This window comes from Leptodactylus fuscus, chromosome 3, assembly GCF_031893055.1.
Source record: "Leptodactylus fuscus isolate aLepFus1 chromosome 3, aLepFus1.hap2, whole genome shotgun sequence".
NCBI lineage: Eukaryota > Metazoa > Chordata > Amphibia > Anura > Leptodactylidae > Leptodactylus > Leptodactylus fuscus.
In genome coordinates, this window is record NC_134267.1 from 75152499 (window position 1) to 75180169 (window position 27671).

At 43.6% G+C, this 27671-nt stretch overlaps 1 protein-coding gene across 2 annotated transcripts in view; it reads left to right on the forward strand.

Annotated features, from left to right (window-relative positions):
• Positions 1–27671, forward strand: part of FMN2 (formin 2) — a 241998-nt gene that overhangs the window by 93606 nt on the left and 120721 nt on the right. For both annotated transcript variants that reach the window (XM_075267760.1, XM_075267761.1), the window contains exon 5: positions 4794–6505. In XM_075267760.1, the coding sequence (XP_075123861.1) occupies positions 4794–6505 (1712 nt within the window). The remainder of the gene's footprint in view (positions 1–4793; positions 6506–27671) is intronic.

A 27671-nucleotide genomic window follows, 5' to 3' on the forward strand; every position in this document is an offset into this window, starting at 1 on the left:
TGACTGCCTTCCCTTCGAGAAAGGGGGCGAAGTACTTCAGCGCCAGATAAACTGCTTTTAGCTCCTTCAGGTTGGAGGTTCCTACCTCTGGATTCCTCCACAGACCCTGGACAGTCCTGCCGTCCAGGTGGGCTCCCCATCCCGAATGGGACGCATCTGTTGTCAACAGGGTCCAACGAGGTTGAACCGAGGACCTTCCGTCTTTCAGGTGTCTCCACCATCTGAGGGAAAGACGGGTACCGGGAGAAAGGCAGATCTTCCTGTGCAGTCCCCGTGGAGATCCGTTCCAGGCTCTCAACACTTCCATCTGAAGGGGACGCAAGTGCCATAAAGCCCAAGGGACCGCCTTGGCTGAAGAAGACATCAGGCCTAGGACCCGCATGGCGGTGCGAATGGTGATCCATCGGGACCTGAGAAGGCTCCGAACCGAAGCTTCTATTTTTGCTCGCCTTGGACGAGATAGGAAAATCTGCATGCTCTGGGAATCCAGAACAAACCCCAGGAATTTCTTCCGGGTGGATGGCACTATTTCTGACTTCTCCCAATTGATCAGCCAACCTAACTCCTGGAGGAAGGCGATGGCTATCTGGAGGTGGTGATGGAGAATTGAAGTAGACTGAGCTTTTATAAGCCAGTCGTCGAGGTAGGGAACCACGAAAAGGCCTTAAAGTCTGAGAGCGGCGGCAACTGGTGCGACCATCTTGGTGAATACATACGGAGCTGACGATATGCCGAATGGCAGAGCAGTGAACTGTAGGTGCTCTCTGTGACCAGCCACAAGAACGGTTATACGTAGATATTTCCTGTGTGGCGGGAAGATGGGGATATGTAAGTAGGCATCCTTTAGGTCCAGGGTGACCATGACCTCGTCGCGCAATAGGAAACTGGTTACTGAGTCTATGGACTCCATCCTGAAAGGTTTTTTCTTTATGAAGAAGTTGAGGAACCGAAGATCTATAATCATCCGCCACCCTCCTGTGGACTTTGGAACCAAGAACACGGGTGAATAAACTCCTTGACCCACTTCGGGAGGAGGGACCCTTTCCAGGGCCCCCTTTGAGAGATATTCTGCGACGGAAGCCTCCAGGCAGTTTTGTTGTAGGGCTGGTAAAACCCGCGTAGTGATGAAACGATCCACAGGAGGATGGGAGAACTCTATTGCGTATCCTCGCTGAACAACTTGAAGGACCCATGGGTCCAGAATATGAAGATGCCATGCCACAAGGAAATTTGAAAGGCGCCCTCCTACGGGAGAGCTGGTCACAGAGAGCGGCGTCTCCTCAAAACCCCTTCTTCTTAGGGTCCTCCTTGGGGATCCCGCGACCCGCCCCCTTCGGACGGTATCTGGGGCGTCTCTGGCTTCCCTGTTGAGGCCTGTATTGAGACGTGGAGCCTCGACCCCTAGAAGGGGGAGGCCTTCTTTCTCTGGTTGCTTGTGGTAGTGATCTCCCTCTACCATCAGTCAATCCCTCCATCAGATCGTCCAGCCCTTGGCCGAAAACCTTTCCAGGTTGAAAGGGGAGGGAACACAAAGAAAACTTGGAGGCGACATCAGCCCGCCAAGGATGGGGCCACAAGGGCCTCCTGGCGGCGGTATTGAGGGCCATGGCCTTGGAAGCCAGCTTCACCTGCTGTCTTGCCGATTCTCTCAGGAAATCCGTAGCGAGACGGATCTCCCCCATGGATGCCAGGATGTCGTCCCTGTTAACCCCGGAGTCGATATCCCGTTCCAGGCGGTCCAGCCGGGCTTGAAGCTTATCAGCTACTTCCGTTGAGGCGATGCCCACCGTCACCTGGGCTGAAGCAGATGAATACGCCTTCTTGAGCGTTGAATCCACTCTCCTATCAAGCAAATCCTGAAGATTTGACCCGTCATCGATGGGCACGACAGTGCGACGGGAAAGCTTAGAGATGGCTAAATCCACCTTGGGTGGCGGACCCCAGCGATCCAGTTGGGAGGGATCAATCGGATATACTGCTTTGAAAGCTCTGGTGGTGACGTAAGCCTTCTCCGGCTGCTTCCATTCTTGTTCCATTAGGCTGGCCATGGAGGCGTCCACTTGGAAAACCCTCCGCTTCCCAGAGGTGGACGCAGAGGCTTCCCCCTCGCCAACCTGGTCCCACGACCGGATGGCCTTCAGCAGTTTATTAGTCTTCTCCCGATGGAAAATTGGTCTGCTGGTACAGGAGGACTGATCGTCCGATGATATGGACACCTCCTCCACCTGGAGGCGCTCCAGGGAGGGCAGTGAAGCAGAACGCCTCTCCACGCGCTGCTTCTTGGTGAGCTGAGCCAGTGAAGTACGGATATCCTTTAAAGAATCATCCTGCAAAAAACACAAGGATACTTAGAAGCCGGGGGGACCCTTCCCCTCTTTGCGGCAACCGTACTCACCATGTACTCCTTGACCCATGCTACCATATCACTGGTAACGGGTTCCTCCCGCAGAGGTCCCCTGCATTGCTGGCAGCGTGACCAGTCATAGCCTAAAGGCAAAACAATGACATTCAGGATACTCCCACCATTGGGAGAATTAGCAGACGAAAAAAACCGCACCTACCATCAGGTAGTGGAACGTCACAATCAATGCAAGCCAGGTGTCTCCTTTTAGAAGACTTCTTCCGTCTCACTTGATCCCCGGAGGGGGTAGAAGAGGAAGACATGACAAATAGAAACTAGTTTTCAGCGATACCTAAGCATGGAATATGAAACATCAGAGGAGTACATTCAAGGAACCATATGAGGAGACTCACCCAGCTTCTGCAGGCCACTTACCAAACTTCAGCAGAGTTTGCAGTAGAATAAATGCAGTTTTGAAGCGGAAACCACAAGCCACAGCGCAGAAACCAGCTAGGGATTAGACTAGCAGGCAATGAGGGATGCAACCTGCCTCCTTTTACAGCCCCATATCCGGAAGGGGCGTGGCCTTAGTCAAAAGAGCTCCGTTCCTTTTGCCCTTCATAAGACTCCTAGCCCCTCAAGTCACGCTCCCCCTTTGAGCCAACTACTTTGGCACGTACCTTAAGCTCCTGAGGACCTCCAGTGTCCAACGCTGCTGTTCGCGTGGTCCCGGAGCGGCGAAAGCCAAACCGGAAGTTGCCGGTGTTACATTACCAAACGACCGACCGGAACCCTCCTACGCAGAGGAAAGGTTCCGCGAAACCGGAAGTTCCCCTCATGGAGCCGCGCGAACACGCCGGCTGGCTGCGCGCGGCTCCCGAAGCCCAGCAGGACTGGATGTCGGGGAAAGGTAGTAGGATCGCGTGAGGGAGGTGGGTAAAATAGGTAACCTTAATCTTACCTATTATCTTTGCAGGACCGACACAGAAGTCCAAAGGGGCAGAGTGCATCATTGAAGACACCTGAACAGGTCTGAACAGGTAAGTACCTGAAACTTTCTTCTTTACTCTTTCTCTTTAGGAGGACACAGAGTCCTCCCCACCTGTCCGATCCTTTACACAGGACAGAAAAAAACGCACAGGGGGGAGGTATCTGTGCCCTCTTAAAGGGAACAAGCCATGTGAAATTAATACATGGCTAATTAAAATTCCGCCTGTCCTACCAGCACACAGGGGCACGAAATACCCCACATTGTGCCGCTGGTAGGGACGACAGGGAACAATTATATATCTCTCAAGTGGATATGATTGATACAATAATACAATTAATATCAAATTTATACTTGTTGTTACCTTATGTGAATGTGCCTAATCACAAATAAAGTGCAATAGTGTTCAGGTGTTAAAAATACATTTCATATGCCAATATCAAAATTAATGTGTCAAAAACACAACCATAATCTTAATTGATCCAATTTACAAACAGGTGTGACTTATGAGTATATTAATTAAATATCACATACTGGTACAGACCTGTATCCCTTAGGCATTCTATATGCCCCAATAATGTAAACAGCTGTACTGTGCATGTCCGGAAGTGATATAATCGCGCATGCGCACTGAAGCCCAGGGTCTGTACCTTAGCCATATTGGATATGGTAAGGTCCACTATGCATGTGTGAAAAATGTTAAACCGGCTAAACGTCTGTAATATATACTGTAGAAAGAGATCAACTGCTCAGAATATATTGTTGTGTATCCACTACTAACACTGCTTGATAAAGGCTCATTTGAGCTGAAACATCGCAACATGGAATAAACCCACTTCTTTCAGTTTTTAAACTGGGACGACTGCCTTTTCTTTGGATATTTATTTATATTTGCTTGTTTTTAATGTAAAAACACTTAGGGGTAGGGGTAGGGTCTAATTGCAAAAATGTATAGTGTATTTAACCTATAATCTAATGGCCAGGGGTTTTCAATTTAATGGCTATAAACCAAACCTCAAAAAGTGCTGCATAAACCCAGCCTTATTAAATTGCTAAACCAATTGTTTAAAGGAAGTCTGTCAGCAAGAGAAATGGTATCAGGCTAATGACTTGCAGGGCAGCTTCTAAACTTTCCAAAGATGACTTTCTTATTCTGCCATGCAGCTTAATTTTAATTAAGGTCAGTCTTTTATTTATTATTTATATAACCAACCCTGGCAGTATAAGACAGGCCCTTAAAGCTCTTTTCAGTTAAACTGCATAAGAATAAAATGCTGTTTTTTATGAAAATGCAATGCAAAATAATAAATGCATCTTTGGAAAGTGTAGAAGCTACCCTACAAGGTAATGTCATTAATTTGATACTTATTTTCCCACTGACAGACCCCACTGGAATGTATGTATTTATTTTTACTAACAACGAAAGTTTTCTTCATTAAGAATTAATCCAATGTTTTTGAGCAGGATAAGGACATGAAGGAAGATCACATAAATATAATACAGCAACTAGAACAAACAATACAAGATTTGAAGGCTAAACTTGCAGAACATGAAAGGCAATATATTCAACCAAGTATTTCTACAATTAAAGAAATTGAAGATCCAAGTGTGTTTTCTTCTGAACCGTTTGCATCAAATGACTGTACTGAAAACATGTCACTAAAAAATAATGTACAAGGCAAATCAGTGCAGACATCTCCAGTAACAGACTATGTACTACAAGAAGTGCCTTTCTTCCATACAGAAACATTTCAGAATTCATCTGGAAAGCATCTTTTTTCACAATGTGATGATTGTTCTATATCTGTGCAACAGAAGTCAGACTCTGTAAAGTTTGATTCCATTAACATTGCTTCAGAATGTTTAAATCCTCCTCCAGTCACAGAAAACAGTCCTTCCCAAGTTGACTGTTTGATCTTGTCAAGTACTGCGTTAAACCACATAGAATATTGTGAAAAAAATACTTCGTCTGTAGATAAGGTTTCATCATCCTCTCATAGCAGTGATGTTCCTTTATCTCATTCGTCTCCCACTACTGTACAACATATTAATATGGACATTCAGTGCCCACTGTCTTCCCCTCTCTACTCAAATCTATGCATTCAGGATCATGTAAATGTACTCCCATCTCTGCAACCCTCAAAGGAATGGTCCCAGACTCACAAAAATGAAGAACAGACTTCAAGCTTAACGCCTATTGAATCATCTGAGATATCAAGTTTAGTTTCACCTTCCAAAGAAACTCTCCCTTCTCCCTTATTATCATCTACCATTATCACTCCTGATTTATCTGAACTGCAATTGAAACAACCACTTAACTCCTCAGCACCTTTACCATCACCATTACCTCATCCATTAATTCCCCCACCTCCTCCATTGCCATGTTTCAAAGTAATTCCTCATTTTCCACCTCCAGTAGCCCCTCAGTGTAATTCTTCGCCACTTTCAGTACACAAAGTGACTGAAAATCTTCTGTTGCCACCACATATGCCACATTCAGACACAATTGCAATTTCTCCTCCAGCACCTTCTTTTACATCATTATCAACTGAAACTGCAGTACCTCCCTGTTCTCCTCCCCCTCCTCCTCCTTTACCCCCACCTCCTTTACCTCCACCTTCAACTATTAATGCAATTTCTCCTCCACCACCGCTTCCAGGAACTTCTGTATTTCCTCCTCCTCCTCCACCACCTCCACTACCATTATTTTCAGGTCTCTCCACTCTTCCTTTGCCACCACCTCTGCCTAACCTCAGTGGAGTTACTCCTCTACCAGCTTTTTCAGATAAAAAAGTCACCCAACCGCCTCCTCCTCCAGCACCACCTTTACCAGGTAGCATGATAAATTCTTTTCCTCCTCCTCCTCCTCCGCTTCCTCCTCCCCCTCCCCCACTACCAGGTACTGCAGCAAATCAATCTGTTTCACCTCTTCCACATAACTTTAAAATTCCACCTCCTCCACCACCACCTATTCTACCACCAGCACCTTCAATTAATCCTGCTTCAACATATTTATCTTCTTTTGCTCATCCTCAAACACATTTACCACCTCCATTGCCAGCTGGATTATTTACAATAGGAATAAACCAAGACAGAGCAAGTCGGAAAGCTGCAATTGAACCTGCAAAACCTATGAAGCCTCTTTATTGGACAAGAATTGAATTACATGGGAAAAGGTAATACTCTGAACAATTGCATGCATGTGTGTTTGTACATATTGTTACAGCCCTTACCAGTAAACACTATTTGTTTTCAATGCTAGTATTCATATATCCTGCACCAATGGAAGGTATGTCTCCACATAAATCAGACACACCCTCTGTTGGGCTGTTGACTTGCAATAAATCTATGTCAGCTCATAACTGGCATACACTTCAGGCATCATTTACCTCAGTAAATGGGTGTCAATAATCATTCCACACCCATTTCTTGTGGGACTAAAAAAAATACTCTTCAGGCTAAGGTCCCACTTTGGCGGAAGCGCAGTTTTTTGTTTGTTTTTTTGCAGAATTTATTACAGTTTTTTGAGCCAAGGCCAAGAATGGCTACAAAAGGAATAGGAAATATATAGGAAGCTCTGATACTTCTAATTTATGCTTTACTTCAACTCTGGATTTAGCTCAAACAAAACCCACAACAAAATCTGCAACAAAAAAAGCTGTGTTTGGGCAGATACGGCCTCAAAATCCTGACCAAAAAGATGGCTTCCATTGAAATCAATGGGAGTCGGATAGTTCTTTTTTCCGGGAGCCGTTTGTTGTGGCTCCCAGAAAAAGAAGCGAGATGCTCATTCTTGAAAGGCGGATTCACCTTGCGACATCTGCCTTAAGACACTCTCTCCCAACTAGGCCCATTCATTTGGGCCTAATCCAGAGCAGAGTGTGCGACTGGATGTCAGTGCACTGCACTGGCATCCAGTCGCAGCTACCCGTATTTTGGTCTGGAACTTGAGGTGGCCTCCACCTCAGGTTCCAAACCAAAAAACCCTGTGTGACCTTACCCTTAATGGTGGAAATTCACATGGAGTTAAATGGTGAGGAATTTGGTGTGTAATTTCAGTGCTGAATAAAAAGCCTCCCATTGACTTCAACGGGTTAATTTTTCTGCTAGCGGAAAAAAAAACCAAAAAAAACATGTGAACTTACCCTTTCTGCAAGGGTTTTTCTGGACAAAAAATCTTTTTGAACAAAAAGGTCTGTTAAGTGCTATTAATGGGTTAAAAGTACACCTATATACTTTTAGCAGTGTTTTGAGTGATTTCTGGGTTTCTCTAGGAGCTCCTGACATCTTCTGATTTGTTTACTTGGTGTTAGCTTCTTACTATTTAGCTTCCTGTGTATCTTCTATACAACCTCTGTCTTACTGCTCACCCTCCTCTCTCACTCTGTTACACCCCCCCACCCCCGGGTCTGCTAGCTAAGCTATCCTGCCCACTACTAGCCCTTCACAAGTAACGAACTATGCCGACCTCCCAAGGTAACTATCTTCCTCTCTGAGAGATGGCTCCTCCTTTTCACTGTGCGCAGTCTGGAGACGCTCCTTTTCTTCTCTCTGCCCGTGCACGGACTGCAAGTACCTCAGAGGCCTGTGCACTAGAAATGGAGTGCCATCTCTACTGCGCAAGTCTCGTAGGCACCTGCAGACTGAGCAAGCACTTGAAGAAAAGAAGAGAGGACAGAAAGGCACGTAAGTATTGATGGGGTGGGGATGGGGAGCACTGCTGACATTCTTTTTCGGAAGCCGTGAAATGGGACATCACCAGATTATCAGAAAGTGTCCCTGGGGTGGTCACATGACCAACTCAGGGATATGGTTAATTATACTTAAAAAAAAAAAAAAAAAAAAAGTAAACAAGAAGTTAGGCAGGGGGAAGGGATTTAGTTTAGGGGTTTATTTGCATTTTACCTCAGACAACCCCTTTAATTCTAGTACTAGGTTGATTCCGCTTGTTTAAAGAAGGTGGCCTCTCAGGAACTGGACGGCTGCCATAGACACTGGGTGTCTACTGTTTTAAACAGCTTCCACTCTCCTATAAATGCTTTATACAAAATTTTGCAGTGTGTCTGTGGGACGTTTGCCCATTTTTCCAGAAGAGCATTTTTAAGGTCAGACACTGATGTTGAATGAGTAGGTCTGGCTCACAATCTTCAGATTATGGGGATATTGTCAATCCTTAGGAGGAGACAACCATGATCGAATCGGATCTCATCAGTCTAGGGAGAACTGACTTTAGCAGAGGTAAAGGACTTCTAGACCAGATTATGGGGATATTGTCACTCCTTACGGAGAGACCTCCCTGTAAGGGTGTGGAGTCTTGTAAAGCCCGTTTTTGCACCACCATGGAGGATCTTGAGAAGAACATGCAAATATGTTCCCTGGCATGCAAATAGGCAAACACTGCCTCTGCATGCTGCCCTCTATGGTAAGCTCCCTTGAACATCATGTCCGACTTTCCAACAAGCCTCTATTTGTAACAATGCAGGATTCTGCCAAGTCAGTGTCATTCTAACTGTGGACAGCGCTGTCTCAATCTGATCAAATCAGATCTCATCCACACAGCCTAGGGAGAACTGACTTTGACAGAGGTGAGGGACTTCTAGACCAGATTATGGGGATATTGTCACTCCTTAGGGAGAGACCACGCTGTAGGGGTGTGGAGTCTTGTAAAACCCTTTTTTGCACCACCGTGGGGGATCATTGGAAGAACATGCAAAATTGTTTCCTGGGATGCAAATAGGGAAACGCTGCCTCTGCACGCTACCCTCTAAGGGAAGCTCTCTTGAACATCATGCCCAACTTTCCAACAAGCCTTTAATTGCAATGATGCGGGATTCTGCCAAGTCAGTATCATCCCAACTGTGGATGGCGCTGTTTCGATCTGATTGGATCAGCACAGTCTAGGGAGAATCTTCTTTCTAGTTCATCTTAAAGGTCAAGACTTTGTACATGCCTGTCAACACCATACTCACAAAACCATTCCTTTTATAGACTTTGCTTTTTGCAAACAGTGCAAACTGTTGGAAACATGTTTTCTAATATGTCTTGCAACAGTTAGTACAATGGTCAAGCTTTTAATGTTTTCCTTGAATTCACCCTACGCTGACTCATTATATGGTGTACCACTTTGTAGGTGAGTTGCTATGTTTCCTAAAAATGTTCTCTTTTCATTAATACCACTTATTGTAAAAATATCTGGAAGCAAAGAAATTTTGCAAACTGACTTTTTTGAGCAGTGGCATCCTATTCAAAGGTATTTACGGCATGGCTTCCTTGATTTTTAATATATTTTTCATAGTTATTAGATCACCCCTCAATTACCTTTATTTATATTTTTAAGCTAAACAACCCTACTTATGATAATCTTTGTGGGTACTGAAATCCACCCATTCCATTTATTATTTTGCTTTTTGAGCCTTCTCCAAAGCGCTACTATGTCACTCTTATCTAGTGGTCTGACATTCAATTATAAGATAAGATAATCCTTTAATAGTCCCACAATGGGGAAATTTCACTGATAAAGTTTCATAGATGGTACAGTAGCATATAACAAGAGAGAAAACACATACAAGCTCATGGCAGATAGAGAAATCCTAGGAATCAGCAACTAAAAAAGAAACACAGACACACTGCAGGATCATTTATTTCTCTGTGTGAAGTGATGTTAATAATTCAGCCCGACTGTGATTGGAGGACATGAGGAGGGGGGTCACAGCATGTAGATATAACAGGCAAAAAATGGTTTTTTTTGCAGAGGTGGGGGACATATGCAGCATATGCATCATGATGACATGTGGCAGTTCCTTTGGTAGGTAGTGAGATCTCATGCTCACAGCTGATAGTTCGGTATCTTGCTTCAGCACTATTGTCCAATAACCACAAAAAAAAGCCCCAAATGTCCTTCATCACAAGCCCTCCTCCTCCTTTCTTCTTACCACTGTGTTCTGCTGCCCAGAGAAGTCTGAAGCCATCCAGGTAGACAGGGTGCTGCTCTCTTGCCAAGCTTCCATAAACACATGGGGTAGGTGGGTGATGGTAGGTTCCCAGGTTGTAACAGAGTCCCATGTGTCCAGAGTAAAAGAAAAAAATACCAGTTTGCTGTAGGCATCTTCCCACATCAGCAATAGACACAGAAAATCATCTCCTTGAAAGAAGAAGTCCACACTTTCCTGCAGGTCTCTCCTCCAGCTTTGCCTGCCGCATGGTGTCCATGTGGTTCTTAGCTCGTGGGGGGATGGTAACAGGCACATGTGCACAACAGGAAAAAACTCCAGGTCTTGAGTCATTGTCCATGCTTTAACAATAGAAACTCCACAGGGTCTTCCATTTGATTTATAGTTGCTAATTCATAGTGCTAATTTGCTTAGTTAGAGGATTCTTGAAGATACAGACAAAGAGAGTGAAAAGGAAAGATAAAGGTTGCTCCCAGCTTGGAGCCCTGTATCGAGGCAGCCACTCAAGGCGGCGCCAGGAAGAGTTGGGCTTTCTGATCAGTTTAAAAACTAGCATATACTGTTTGCTGGAAAAGTGTAAATGGAAAAGGTTGTCTCATTTAAATGTAGTCCATGACTACCTCTCTGTTCTTTTTGTGGTCAGGTGACACGTTCAGCCAATGACTAGAATCAGCTGTGACCTGTACACAAAAGGACATTTCTGTTGAGGTTAGTCGATCAGTAGGTGTCAGGGTATCATTTATAATATTTTCAGCATATAGGCAAGTTTTTAATTGAATTAAGTTACTATCAAAATTCCTAAGGAAGCATGGTAGTCTGAAGGGTAAATACATCAGACCCAACCACTCTACTCAGAGATAAATTCCCAGAAAAAAAGTGATGCTTTAAATTAAATTTTTATTAGTCATTCTAAAATAATGCCTGAGCAGTGTTATACTATTGTAATCCAGGCCACAAATCAGGGCCAGTCCAACCACAAACTATCACAGTCTCTCAATACATCAGTGTGTCAGATAGCATATGTCAATAGGGGGCACTAAAAAGGCTCTTTATGCTTTCACCTAGTTTGGATCCAGGAAAAAGGCATAACCTGACAACCAGCATTGGCATACTGACGGACACAAATAGCTGTTGTGAATATCTGTGGTATACAGATGGTATAAGTCAATACTACCAGGCCAAACCAGTAGTCCTTAGTTACCTTGAAGAGGGCAATTAATGTGTTCTTATTATGAGAGAACCTAGGATAAGTAAGGCTACCAAGCTAATTGTTCTATCAAGAACAATAGGAAGGTTCCAGTGACCTGGATCTAATATAGTGCCGATGTGTTTCCTGTAATAGGATTTATCAGGGGACATGATAAGTAAAAGCCCAGCATATCGCATCTCAGTCTGACCAGAGGTGTGGTCAGTATGCCAGAGTCAGGATTGTCATTATTTATCATTTATCAAACTTCCTTCTAAAGAAGACCTTTTACGTCCTCTGGCACCCACAATATTATACATCACTAGTAGAAGGACCCAGCTTCGCATGGGTATATTTCATTTTTTGATTGTGTAGTGGCCCCATAAGAATAGGTTGGTTGCTATGGAAACCTGGTGTGAAGCTGTGTGCATGTAAAGACTGAAGAACTTGCAAGTTTACATTGCTCCATGACGTCATGTGATCATGTGTATCTTAGTTTGGATATCAGTGAAAAACCTGTGATCGGTTATTATTGAAACCTGGAGTATAGCTGTGTGTATATGACTTTGTGTAACAATGTCATCCACAGTATCCTGCCCCTTTAAAGCTGAATGAAGAAGAAAATGGCTGGGTTGTTAGGAGTACCGAGAAGAAAAAAACTCTGTGAAAAACTCACTGAAAAAATAATCAGAAAATCTATTCTATTTTTTAACAAATACATAAATAGGTGAACACTAGAGATGAGCGAACACTAAAATGTTCGAGGTTCGAAATTCGATTCGAACAGCCGCTCACTGTTCGAGTGTTCGAATGGGTTTCGAACCCCATTATAGTCTATGGGGAACATATACTCGTTAAGGGGGAAACCCAAATCCGTGTCTGGAGGGTCACCAAGTCCACTATGACACCCCAGGAAATGATACCAACACCCTGGAATGACACTGGGACAGCAGGGGAAGCATGTCTGGGGGCATAAAAGTCACTTTATTTCATGGAAATCCCTGTCAGTTTGCGATTTTCGCAAGCTAACTTTTCCCCATAGAAATGCATTGGCCAGTGCTGATTGGCCAGAGTAGGAACTCGACCAATCAGCGCTGGCTCTGCTGGAGGAGGCGGAGTCTAAGATCGCTCCACACCAGTCTCCATTCAGGTCCGACCTTAGACTCCGCCTCCTCCGGCAGAGCCAGCGCTGATTGGCCGAAGGCTGGCCAATGCATTCCTATGCGAATGCAGAGACTTAGCAGTGCTGAGCCAGTTCTGCTCAACTACACATCTGATGCACACTCGGCACTGCTACATCAGATGTAGCAATCTGATGTAGCAGAGCCGAGGGTGCACTAGAACCCCTGTGCAAACTCAGTTCACGCTAATAGAATGCATTGGCCAGCGCTGATTGGCCAATGCATTCTATTAGCCCGATGAAGTAGAGCTGAATGTGTGTGCTAAGCACACACATTCAACTCTACTTCATCGGGCTAATAGAATGCATTGGCCAGCGCTGATTGGCCAGAGTACGGAACTCGACCAATCAGCGCTGGCTCTGCTGGAGGAGGCGGAGTCTAAGATCGCTCCACACCAGTCTCCATTCTGGTCCAACCTTAGACTCCGCCTCCTCCAGCAGAGCCAGCGCTGATTGGCCGAATTCCGTACTCTGGCCAATCAGTGCTGGCCAATGCATTCTATTGGCGTGATGAAGCAGTGCTGAATGTGTGTGTTTAGCTCAACTACACCGGTGGAGTAGTTGAGCTAAGCACACAGATTCAGCTCTGCTTCAATCAGCGCTGGCCAATGCTTGATGAATCAGAGTGTGCACAAGGGTTCAAGCGCACCCTCGGCTCTGATGTAGCAGAGCCGAGGCTGCACAAGGGTTCATTCGCAACCCCCCCTGGCTCTGATGTAGCAGAGCCGAGGGTGTACTTGAACCCTTGTGCACCCTCGGCTCTGCTACATCAGAGCCAAGGGTGCACTTGAACCCTTGTGCACACTTGGCTCTGCTACATCAGAGTTGATGGTGCGCTTGAACCCTTGTGCACACTCTGCTTCATCAAGCTAATAGAATGCATTGGCCAGCGCTGATTGAAGCAGAGCTGAATCTGTGTGCTTAGCTCAACTACTCCACCGGTGTAGTTGAGCTAAACACACACATTCAGCACTGCTTCATCACGCCAATACAATGCATTAGCCAGTGTTGATTGGCCAGAGTATGGAATTCGGCCAATCAGCGCTGGCTCGGATGGAGGAGGCGGAGTCTAAGGTCGGACCAGAATGGAGACTGGTGTGGAGCAATCTTAGACTCCGCCTCCTCCAGCAGAGCCAGTGCTGATTGGCCGAATTCCGTACTCTGGCCAATCAGCACTGGCTAATGCATTGTATTGGCAGGATGAAGCAGTGCTGAATGTGTGTGTTTAGCTCAACTACGCCGGTGGAGTAGTTGAGCTAAGCACACAGATTCAGCTCTGCTTCAATCAGCACTGGCCAATGCATTCTATTGGCGTGATGAAGCAGTGCTGAATGTGTGTGTTTAGATCAACTACGCCGGTGGAGTAGTTGAGCTAAACACACACATTCAGCACTGCTTCATCACGCCAATAGAATGCACTGGCCAGCGCTGATTGGCCAGAGTACGGAATTCGGCCAATCAGCGCTGGCTCTGCTGGAGGAGGCGGAGTCTAAGATCGCTCCACACCAGTCTCCATTCAGGTCCGACCTTAGACTCCGCCTCCTCCAGCAGAGCCAGCGCTGATTGGCCAAAGTACGGAATTCGGCCAATCAGCGCTGGCCAATGCATCCCTATGGGAAAAAGTTTATCTCACAAAAATCACAATTACACACCCGATAGAGCCCCAAAAAGTTATTTTTAATAACATTCCTACCTAAATAAAGGTTATCCCTAGCTATCCCTGCCTGTACAGCTATCCCTGTCTCATAGTCACAAAGTTCACATTCTCATATGACCCGGATTTGAAATCCACTATTCGTCTAAAATGGAGGTCACCTGATTTCGGCAGCCAATGACTTTTTCCAATTTTTTTCAATGCCCCCGGTGTCGTAGTTCCTGTCCCACCTCCCCTGCACTGTTATTGGTGCAAAAAAGGCGCCAGGGAAGGTGGGAGGGGAATCGAATTTTGGCGCACTTTACCACGCGGTGTTCGATTCGATTCGAACATGGCGAACACCCTGATATCCGATCGAACATGTGTTCGATAGAACACTCTTCGCTCATCTCTAGTGAACACCAATGATATAAGAGAGATATACAGAGTACAGTTATGATTAAAAAAAAAAAAAAAAAACGTGTAAGAATGGAGATAAGGATACTGCCAAAAATATATGTAACATATCACAATTTAAAGCTATATACATATACATTTAGTACTAAAAGCATATTGAAGTACAATGTGGAACAACAAGCCCCATAAGAAATTGCACAAAACAGGTCATGTAGAATAATGTACAACTGTACATACATAAGCACATAAGCATAAGCATAAGCACATAAAAGCACATAAAAGCACATATACATAGACATGAAAAAGACCACCTCATATGAGCATAAAAACACCTTAAATAGGCAAAATTCCAACAAGTAATAAACCCCAAGCTACACATAAAAAATAACAAGCAAGAGCTATGGACAACTACTGTCGGAGGAGGGGTGCATTCCTCACAGCCCAGCAATGACGCTAGGCTGTGAGGAACGCCCTTTATGTATATAAAACCATATATGCATGAAGACTAGAGATGAGCAAACGGCGTTCGATCAAATTGATATTTGATGGAATATCAGGCCGTTCGAGGTATTCAATTGGAATCGAATACCCAGAGGCAAACTCACAAAAAATTTGATTCCCCTCCCACCTTCCCTGGCACTTTTTTTTGCACCAATAACTGTGCAGGGGAGGTGGGACAGGAACTATGACAGCGAAGGCATCGAAAAAAAAATCGGAAAAAGTAATTGGCTGGCTAAATCAGGTGACCTCCACTCAGTGGTGAACCTAGCCTTTCTGCTGCCTGAGGCGGACGACAGAAAAGCGCCCCCCCCCCCCTCCGCGCTAATGGTAACACTACAGTAATACAGTGCGTAACATTATGTGGTGACTTACCGGAGACGTCCCTGACTAATCGCTCACATTTCCCGTCTCTTCCCTCTGGACCACCATGACCACTTCTTCCACCATGTGATTTGTCTCTGTGAAGTTTGCAACACAGACATCATTGACTCCCCAGGCACCCAACCCATATTGTCCTCACCTACACAAAGCGCCTTAAAGAGGACCTTTCATGAGTTGGGGCACATGCGGTTTTATATACCGCTTTGAAGCCGACAGTGCGCTGAATTCAGCGCACTGTCGGCTTTCACGATCTGTGCCCCAGGTAAAGAGCTATTGGTGCCAGTACCGTAGCTCTTCACAGTCAGTCAGGAACGCCGTTCTTCACAGCAGTAACTATAGCGCTGTACAGTGAGACCAGGGAGGAACGCCCCCTCCCCTCCTGATAATACTCGTGCATAGATGAGTACTGGGGGGATGTTCCTCACCCTTCTCACAGTACAGCGCTATAGGCGCTGCTGTAAAGAACGGCGTTCCTGACTGACTGTCAGGAACGCCCTTCTGACGGTGAAGAGCTACGGTACCGGCACCAATAGCTTTTCACCTGGGGCACAGATCATGAAAGCCGACGGCTTTCCAGCAGTATATAAAACCGCAAGTGCCCAAATCCATGAAAGGTCCTCTTTATATAGTGCCCCTTATTAATAATACCCCCTTATATTAATAATGCCCATAATAGCCCTTATATAAATAACTTTTTTAGCAAGGAGGAGTCCAGCACCACACTCGAGTCCTAAAACTGAACTTTTATTGTCTTGCAGGTTTAACATCCATATAACAAAGAGCCCATTAACTTGTTGGTTCTTTCATATTGAGAAGGAAACGTCCAGTGGGACCAACAAGTTAATGGGCTCTTTGTTATATGGATTTTAAACCTGCAAGACAATAAAAGTTCAGTTTTAGGACTCAAGTCTGGTGCTGGACTCCTCCTTGCTGAAAAAGTTTCAAATCATTACAAAGCTGATGGAATTTATGGTCCAAGCATCTACCGTCCTGTCTGCACAGTGACACATGTGAGTAATAAATCTGCACTGGGAAAACCATGCAAGCTGGCTATGAAATTTTTTCCTTTTTTTCCCTTGAACTAACAAATTATCTAAATAACTCCTGATAATAAAGTGCCCCCTCCTAATGACCCCTTACATACCCACAACTCGCCTTAAAAAAAAAAAAAAAAAAAAGAAGTTATACTCACGTACCTATGAGTGCTTGATGCAGCCGCGTCTCCTCTTCATTAGCCGGGATCACAGCGCGCAGGATGGCTGCTGCGCCTCAGCGTAGGAGGCGCATGACGTCATCACACGCACCTCCCACACAGAGAAGCAGACGTGTTGTCTGTGTTCTCTGTGTCTACAGAAACACGGCATTAGTTTTAAATAGATCGGTGTCTTGCAGACGCCGATCTATTTAACAGCGCAACCACTATCAGGAGGGGCGGCATATAATAATGGTCTGGAGCAAATCACACAGACCAGCGCTCCTCTACGCCGCCCCCCCCCCCCCCCCCCCCAAAGTGCCACCTGAGGCCATCGCCTCACGTCGCCTCATTAGAGGTGCGGCCCTGCCTCCACATTATACGAATGGTCGGTTTCAGATTCGGGTAATTTGAGACTTTGAACTATGTGACTGTGAGACAGGGATAGATGTACTGGCAGGGTTAGCTAGGGATTACCTTTTCTTAGGTTTGAGTGTTACTCACACAGCTCTTTGGAGCTCTATCTCGTCGGGATTCTTGTCAGCTTACTATATGCGGGAGCTGACTTTTTCCCATAGGAATGCATTGACCAGCGTTGATTGGCTGAATGCCATACAGAGTACGGCATTCGGCCAATCAACGCTTTTTCTGCCAGAGGCTCGTCTTTGAGGAGGTGGTGTCTAAGATCGGTCCACAGCAGTCTCCATTGTGGTCCGATCTTAGACTCCAACTCCTCCGGCAGAACCAGCATTGATTGGCCGAATGCCGTACTCTGTATGACATTCGGCCAATCAACGTTGGTCAATGCATTCCTATGGGAAAAAGTCAGCTCTGCATGTCGCAAGCTGACAAGGATCCTGATGAGATAGAGGCATAATACAGGTACTTGGGCATGATGTAACAGAGCTGAGTGTGCGCTGAGCTCTGCTACACCAGAGATGTGTGTGTGACAGGAAGAGAAGATAGAGGGATGGTTGGGTATAGTGCAGAGCTGTGTGTGTGACAGGAGGAGTACATAGAGGGGTGGTTGGGTGTAGTGCAAAGCTGTGTTTGACAGGAGGCGTAGATAGAGGGATGGTTGGGTGTAGTATCAGAGCTGTGTGTATGACAGGAGGAGTAGATAGAGGGATGGTTGGGTGTAGTGCAGAGCTGTGTGTATGACAGGAGGAGTAGATAGAGGGATGGTTGGATGTAGTGCAGAGCTGTGTGTGTGACAGGAGGAGTAGATGGAGGGATGGTTGGGTGTAGTGCGAAGCTGTGTTTGACAGGAGGAGTAGATAGAGGGATGGTTGGGTGTAGTGCAGAGCTGTGTGTATGACAGGAGGAGTAGATGGAGGGATGGTTGGGTGTAGTGCAAAGCTGTGTGTGTGTGACCGGAGGAGTAGATAGAGGGATGGTTGGATGTAGTGCAGAGCTGTTTGTGTGACAGGAGGAGTAGATGGAGGGATTGTTGGGTGTAGCAGAGCTCAGCTCATGGCCAGCTCTGCTACATCTGAGATTGGACCACAATGGAGACTGCTGTGGACCGATCTTAGACTCCGTCTCCTCACAGACGAGTCTCCGGCAGAACCAGCGTTGATTGGCCGAATGCTGTACTGTGTATGGCATTCAGCCAATCAATGCTGGTCAATGCATTCCTATGGGAAAAAGTCAGCTCCCACATATTGCAAGCTGACAGGGATCCTGACGAGATAGTGGCGTAATACAAGTACTTGGGCATGTTAGATGCCCCCAGGTATGCTTCCCCTGCTGTCCCAGTTGCATTCCAGGGTGTTGGCATCATTTCTTGGGGTGTCATAGTAAACTTGGTGACTCTCCTGAAATGAAGCATTTTTCCCCATAGACTATAATGAGGTTTGATATTCGTTCAAATAGTCGAATATTGAGGGGCTATTCAAAACAAATATCGAATCTCAAATATTTCACTGTTCGATCATCTCTAATGAGGACATGAAAGCCTTTTTAATCTCCAAATGTAAAAAAGACTGTGAATTTGTGGAATAGTCTACCCCATGAGTTGGTCACAGCAACAGCTGAAAGCTTCAAAAATGGCTTTAAGGGTGTTGTCCATTTTTAAAAAATATGGGCCAAACAGGTTGCATCATTACAAAACATTTCAGAACATACAAGTGCATCTCAATAAATTAGAATATAATCATTAAGTTATTTTTTTTTAGTAATTCAAATGAATTTCTTATTCAATTGAATTTTTTATTTAGTAATTCAATTGAAAAAGTGAAACACCAGTTTGAGTCACTCTGTTTGAGTTATTACAAAAAGAGTGAACTTTTTCAAGTGTTAATTTATATTAATGTTGATGATTAACAAGGAAAACAACAAAGGACGCCCCCAGTGCTGTTTGAGCGCTTTGGCATGTCCCCAGTGCTGCGAGAGAACTCATTAGCATATAGACGAAAAACGATTTCTACCGAATGGCGATGCGGAGAAGACATCTAAAGGTAGGAGAAGAATAGCCTTTCTTAAAGCTATTCCTACATGTGATCGAGAAAAGATATGATTTTATTGATATAATCCCTTTAATAGAAAGTTGAGTGGTAGGAAAAAGTGTGGTAGAAAAAGGTGTACAAGCAACCGGGATAACCACAGCTTTCATAGGATTTTAAGAAAATGCCATTCAAAAATTTGGGGGAGATTCACAAAGAGTGGAGTGCTGCTGAAGTCAGTGCTTCAAGAGCCACCACACACAGACATATCAAGGTCCCAGAGTCTGGAGGAAAAGTGGAGAGGACACACAATCAAAGCTGCTTGTGGATTAGTATGAAGTTTCCACTATCAGCGATAGGAGAGTCATCTGCTTGTGTAGGTCCACTGTGTTTTGTGCTTCCCTGTGCCGACAGCTTTTTGGAGATTAAATTTTCATTTTCCAACCATTTTCATTTTCATTGGCACCTGTCCACACTGCTAAAAGTACCAATACTTGTTTTAATAAACACAGTATCACTGTGCTTGATTGGCCAGGAAACTTGGCTGAAAAAGGCAGTCATTGACAAAGAGAATCTATGGTGTACTGTCAAGAGGAAGATGGGAGACACCAGACCCAACAATGCAGATGAGCTGAAGGCTGCTATCAAAGCAACCTGGGCTTACATAACACCTCTGCAGTGCCACAGACTGATCGACATTGCTGCATTGATACAGTCATTCATGCAAACGGAGCCCCGACCAGGTATTGAGGGCATTTACTGGACATACTTTTCATTTGGCCAACATTTCTGTTTTAAATAATTTTTTTTACAGTTGGACTAATAAAATATTCTAATTTTCCGAGATAATGACTTTTGAGTTTTCCTTGGCTGTAAGCCATAATCATCAAAATTTAACGTAAATAAACACTTGAAAAAGTTCACTCTGTTTGTAATGACTCAATATAATATATGGGTTTCACTTTTTCATTTGAAATACTAAAAAAAAAAAATAATTACTTTTTGATGATATTCTAATTTATTGAGTTGAACGTGTATATCCTCAATTAATTTCAAGTCACTAACCACAGTTTATGGGTGTAATCCATTTGGACATACCATTTCTAATTTTATCCAGTTTAGTATATTGGTTGATGTATTACCAGCATTAGTGAGTAGGGTTGAGCCGATCTTGACTTTTCAGTATCGATTTTGAAATCCGATTTCCGATCATTTTTCATTCAAACCCGATCTCGATCCCAATTCCGATCCCAATGCAAGTCAATGGGATTTTTTTACTAATCGGAGATTGGATTTTAAAAACAATCCTATTCACTATACAGCATGGAATCTAACAATTGAACACTTGAATTGTTAGAATCCACGCTGTGTAGTGATTTTTTTCAATCACTAAGTAGCCAGAGGATTTTTTTAAAATCCTCTGGCTACTTAGTTCCCCCTGGTGTCCACTTACCTGCAGAGATGGCTGGTCCGGTGCCCGGTGTTCTTGTTCTTCTTCGCCTCGCTGCCCCCTGCCTCCCAGGTTAGGAGAGTGTGGGCGGGTTAGCAGAGTGTTGGCAGGTACTGGGAGGGGAGACGTGATGTCTCCCCTCCCAGTACCTGCCCCCACTCTCCTAAGCCACAAGCACTGCCTTCTTCCTAGCTCTTTAACACTAACCTGGGAGGCGGGGGCAGCGAGGCGAAGAACAACGACAACACCGGGCACCAGACCAGCAATCTCTGCAGGTAAGTAGCTACTAGAGATGTTAGCTAGTCTCACATTAGAATGAAAGGACGCAGCTGGCACGCAGGGGGTTAAGGCTGTGTACCAGCTGCTTCCATTCATTCCTATGAAACCACAGCGGAGCCTTCACACTGAGTATACACTCCACTCAGAATGAGCGGAGTGTATACTCAGTGTGAAGGCTAACATTGTTAGCTTTTCCCACACTGATTGGCCAGTAGCAAAGCATTGTGGGAATTAATCACCGATCTCGATCCCACCTAAAAAGATCGTGTTCGGAATTCCGATCGTGAAATTTTCTCGATCGCCGATCGGAATCCGATCTTTTCCGAACATGATCGCTCAACCCTATTGGTGACACCTACATCTACTACTGTCTGATCTTCTGTATATACAGATCTAAAGAACCCATTTAACCCCTTAGCGACCTTTGACGTACTATTACCTCATGGGCGCTAGGTTCTTAGCGCACCATGAGGTAATAGTACGTCATGGTAATTCCGCCCGCTCACTAGCTGAGCGGGCGGAATCGGAAGCGGGTGATAGTTGTTACAGACAGCTATCACCCTTTTCCTTAACCTCCGATTGATAAAAGCATCGATCAGAGGTTTTAACCCTTTGATTGCGGTGGTCAAACATGACCACCGCAAACAAAGGGTTTTGCAGTGTTTGCCGACCCCCCCCCCCCCCCGCGGCCCCCCGCGGCGAGATCGGGGGGTGCCAGTATCTGTAATATGCAGCCTGGGGTCACTAACCAGAGCCGGAGCCCCCCACTTACCTGTTCATCTTGCCGGCATCTTCTGGAAGTGAGTCTGTGCCGTCAGCACAGCTCACTTCCTGTTTGCAGAGTGACACGTGCAGCCTGTGTCTCACTCTGTATGAAAGTGGATTAGTGATGAAATCATCACTAATCCAAGTGTCTCATAGGGACACATGAAAAAGTAAAAAAAAAAAAAAAAAAAGTGGAAAAAAAATAGTGTTTTAAAACAATTAATAAAGTTATAAAGCCCCAATAGTCCCTTTTTTCTATAGAAAGTGAATTATATAAAAAAAAACAACTAAAAATTAATAAAAACAACACATATTTGGTATCGCCACGTCCGTAACAATCTGTACAATAAAACTGTAACAATATTTAATGTACATGGTGAATGACGGGGAAAAAAAACGGTAAAAACCCGCCGGAAGTAGTGATTTTTCGCCATCTCACCTTACAAAATATGCTATAAAAAGTGATCAAAAAGTCAAATGCACCTCACAATAGTACCAATAAAAAGCACACATTGTCCCGCAAAAAATAAGCCCCCAACCAACACTATCAACCAAAAAATAAAAATGTTACGCCTCTCAGAAGATGGCGATGCAAAAAACACTGATTTATGTCCCCAAATGTGTTTTTGTTCTGCAGAATTAGTATCGCATAAAAAAAATAATATAAATGCAGTATCGCCGTAACCGAACCAACCCGCAGAATAATGGTCACATGTTACTTATACTGTACACTGCATGGCGAAAAATTTAAAAGGTAAAACGCAATACCGGAATTGATTTTTATTTTTTTTTTAATCCAGCAAAAAAGAGTTCATAAAATGTATTCAGTAAGTTATAGGCACCGCAAGATGGTGTCATTACAAAATGCATCTCATTCCGCAAACAACAAGCCCTCATATGGCCACGTCACCAGAAAAATAAAGAAAATATAACATCTAGTAATGCGAGAACAAAAACCTGCAAAAATCGCCAAATTATTAGAACTCAACTGGCTGCGTCAGGTAGAGAATATATAAGTTGTGCAAGCGGATATCAGGGGACACCCCATATTTACAGCTTATGAGCGAAAAGACACCAGAAGTGACCCCCAAAATGACCCCCAGAGTGACTCCCCAAAACATAGGAGCTACTGGGACATAGTAGGGAATTTGATGTTTGCAATGTCCTCCACACAGCTTATATATTCCCTCTTCGCCATCCGCAGTGCAGTCACGTCTGGGATACTAATACTCACTACACCCCCTGAGAAATTCTTTGAGGGGTGCAGTTTTCAAACTGGGATTACTCCCTTGGGGAATCCACTTTTCCAGGTACCTTACAGGTTCTACAAACATGACATGGCGTCCAGATACCAAACATCTGAATCTGTACTCCAAAAGGCGCATCGTGCTCCTTCCCTTCTGCGCCCTGCTGTGTGCCCAAACTGCAGTTTATGCCACATGTATGACACTGGTGTACCCGGGATAATGTACGTAATGTCATATGTGGTATATACAGTCCTATGAAAAAGTTTGGGCACCCCTATTAATCTTAATCATTTTTTGTTCTAAATATTTTGGTGTTTGTAACAGCCATTTCAGTTTGATATATCTAATAACTGATGGACACAGTAATATTTCAGGATTGAAATGAGGTTTATTGTACTAACAGAAAATGTGCAATATGCATTAAACCAAAATTTGACTGGTGCAAAAGTATGGGCACCTCAACAGAAAAGTGACATTAATATTTAGTAGATCCTCCTTTTGCAAAGATAACAGCCTCTAGTCGCCTCCTGTAGCTTTTAATCAGTTCCTGGATCCTGGATGAAGGTATTTTGGACCATTCCTCTTTACAAAACAATTCAAGTTCAGTTAAGTTTGATGGTGGCCGACCATGGACAGCCCGCTTCAGATCATCCCACAGATGTTCAATGATATTCAGGTCTGGGGACTGGGATGGCCATTCCAGAACATTGTAATTGTTCCTCTGCATGAATTCCTGAGTTGATTTGGAGCGGTGTTTTGGATCATTGTCTTGCTGAAATATCCATCCCCGGGGTAACTTCAACTTCGTCACTGATTCTTGAACATTATTCTGAAGAATCTGCTGATACTGAGTGGAATCCATGCGACCCTCAACTTTAACAAGATTCCCGGTGCCGGCATTGGCCACACAGCCCCAAAGCATGATGGAACCTCCACCAAATTACAGTGGGTAGCATGTGTTTTTCTTGTAATGCTGTTTTTTTGGGACGCCATGCATAATGCCTTTTTGTATGACCAAACAACTCAATCTTTGTTTCATCAGTCCACAGGAACTTCTTCCAAAATGAAGCTGGCTTGTCCAAATGTGCTTCTGCATACCTCAGGCGACTCTGTTTGTGGTGTGCTTGCAGAAACGGCTTCTTACTCATCACTCTCCCATACAGCTTCTCCTTGTGCAAAGTGCACTGTATTTTTGACCGATGCACAGTGACACCATCTGCAGCAAGATGATGCTGCAGCTCTTTGGAGGTGGTCTGTGGATTGTCCTTGACTGTTCTCACCATTCTTCTTCTCTGCCTTTCTGATATTTTTCTTGGCCTGCCACTTCTGGGCTTAACAAGAACTGTCCCTGTGGTCTTCCATTTCCTTACTATGTTCCTCACAGTGGAAACTGACAAGTTAAATCTCTGAGACAACTTTTTGTATCCTTCCCCTGAACAACTATGTTGGACAATCTTTGTTTTCAGATCATTTGAGAGTTGTTTTGAGTAGCCCATGATGCCACTCTTCAGAGGAGATTCAAATAGGAGAACAACTTGCAATTGGCCACCTTAAATACCTTTTCTCATGATTGGATACACCTGGCTATGAAATTCAAAGCTCAGTGAGGTTACAAAACCAATTTTGTGCTTCAGTAAGTCAGTAAAAAGTAGTTAGGAGTATTCAAATCAATAAAATGATAAGGGTGCCCATACTTTTGCACCAGTCAAATTTTGGTTTAATGCATATTGCACATTTTCTGTTAGTACAATAAACCTCATTTCAATCCTGAAATATTACTGTGTCCATCAGTTATTAGATATATCAAACTGAAATGGCTGTTGCAAACACCAAAATATTTAGAACTAAAAATGATTAAGATTAATAGGGGTGCCCAAACTTTTTCATAGGACTGTACTGATATTATGCCACATGTATGACACTGGTGTAACCGGGATAACGTATGTAATGTGATATGTGGGTATAAACTTATATTGGGGCACAGCTGGATACAGAAGGAAAGAAGGGTTATTTGGTTTTTGGAGCAGGCTTAGACGGTTTGGTTTTTGGATGCCATGACCCTTTTGCAGAGACCCTAAAATTGCCCTTACAAAATGGGGTCACTTCTTGGGGAATTCCAGTTTACGGGCACCTCCAGGGCTCTGCAAAAACAACATGGCGCCCAGAAAATCCCTCTAAATATTTACCCCAAAAGCTAAAAAGCGCAGTGCTCCTTCCCTTCTGAGCCCTGCTGTGTGACCAAGCAGCAGTTTATACCCACATATATAATTTTTTGTCCCTCTGGATGGCCCCTTAATAGTTTCAGGAGTGCAGGTCTCTGACAACACAAAGTGGGTGCAATGTATAGGGCACCAAAATGGCATATTTCTTTAAAAATTTCAATTTTCAATTTTTGGGAAGCATTTTTAGTCTCAAAATCATAATACCCCTTGATACATTCCTTGATGGGTGTAGTTTCTAAAATGGGGTCACATTTGAGGGGTTTCCATTGTATTGATACCTTAGGGACTCAGCAGATGCGACAAGGCACCAGAAAACTATTCCAGCAACATCTGCCCACCAAAATCCAAATAGCGCTCTTTCCATTCTGAGCCCCAACATGTACCCATACAGCAGATTATGACCACATATGGGGTATTGCCGTGTTCAGGAGAAATTGTGTAACAAACTGTGGGGGGATTTTAATTCTTTAACTACTTGCAAAAATTTTAAATATGGGGCTAAATTGACAAATTATTGGAAAAAAAGGTAATTTTTCATTTTTACGTCCCAATGTTAATAAAATCTGTGAAACAGCTGTGAGGCCAAAATGCACACTCTACCCCTAGATAAATTCTATGAGGGGTGTAGTTTCCAAAATGGGGTCACTTTTAGGGGGTTTCTATTGGTACTCTAGGGGCTCTGTAAATTCAAAATGACACCTGAAAAATATTCCAGCAAAATCCACCCTCCAAAAGCCAAATAGCACTCTTTCCATTCTGAGCCCCGCCATGTTCCCATACAGTAGATTATGGCCACATATGGGGTATTTCCGTGTTCAGGAGAAATTGTTTAACAAACTGGGGGGGTCTTTTTCTCCTTTAACCCCTTGTGAAAATGAACACTTTGGGAAGAAAGTGACATTTTAGTCATTTTTCATTTACACATTCCAATGTTAGCAAAATCTGTGAAACGGCTGTAGGGTCAAAATGCTCACTATACCCCTTGATGAATTCTGTGAGGGGTGTAGTTTCTAAAATGGGGTCACTTTTGGGGGGTTTCCATTGTTTTGGTACTCTAGGGGCTCTGCAAATGAGACATAACTATTTCAGTAAAATCTGCTGTTCAAACACCGTGCGTTGCTCCTTCCCTTCCGTGCGCTGCCGTGTGCTTAAAAATCAGTTTACACCCACATGTGGGGTATTTCTGTGCACGGGAGAAATTGCACAATAAACTGCCAGATGCATTTTCTTCTTTAACCCTTTTTGAATGTGTTAATTATAGGTTTAAATGAATGTATTAGTGAAAAAAAGTTAAATGTCTAATTTTCACCTCCATATTATTTTTATTCTTATGAAATGCTTAAAGGGTTAACAAACATCCCAAATGCTGTTTTGAATTATTTGAGGGGTGCAGTTTTGAAAATGGGGTGATTTATGGGGGTTTCTATTATATAGGCCTTTATAATTACTTTCAGAACTGAAGTGGTCCCAAAAAAATTAGTTTGGGGAATTTTCTTGGAAATCTGGAAAATCGCTGTTACACTTGTAAGCCTTGTGATGTCCAAAATAAATTAAAAGACAATCAAAAGATGATGCCATGTATTTGGGTGGTATGACTATCTGCCTGAAAAGCAGAGAATTTCACATTATGAAAATTGCAATTTTTTCCAAATTTCCATCAAATTTCCTATTTTTTTAAATAAATAAATACAAAAATATTGATTAGTGTTTACCACTAACATGAAGTATAATGTGTTACGAGAAAACAATCTCAAAATCACTTGTGTAAGTTAAAGCGTTTCAAAGTTATTGCCATTTAAAGTGACACATGTCAATTTTGAAAAAAGAGGCCTGGTCCTTAACGCACTTTTGGGCTTTTTCTTCATCATTGCCCAACTTTCTATTATTTAAGGGACCTACCTATTGTGACCATGTTTCTTTTACATTTATATATTTAAAGAATTTTTGAGGTTAGTTTTACTTTCCTTTCTTTCAATATGTATTTTTTTTTAAATGTAGATTGTGAGCACCATATAGGCATCACAATGTACTTTTTTTCCCGTATCAGTATGTCTTTGTAGTATTGGAGGAAATCCACGCAAACACGGGGAGAACATACAAACTCCTTTCAATATGTATTTTAGCTGATTTTATTTCATTATACACTTTCTGATTTATATTTTTTAAATGCTCATTTTTTTTTTTTATTGTTTATCACCCTTTAAACAGTAGCAGTAAGGCATGGGAATGGTTTACTTTAAGATGTGTATACTTTTTCTCTGTGAGTATGCATTTTGCAATATAATTACTTAATGTAGATGTAAATGTATTCTTTATACTGGGGAAATTGGCCTTTTTTAAATTGAGGGATTTTGCCCTCACATCCTTTCTCTTTTTTTTACAATTTAGGTGGAATCTGATTAGATTATGATAACTATTACGAAGGTTTTCGCCAACAGTGACATTTCCAACAAGTCCTGACTTATTAAAAATAATCCAGAGCATTTCCTCTGTCT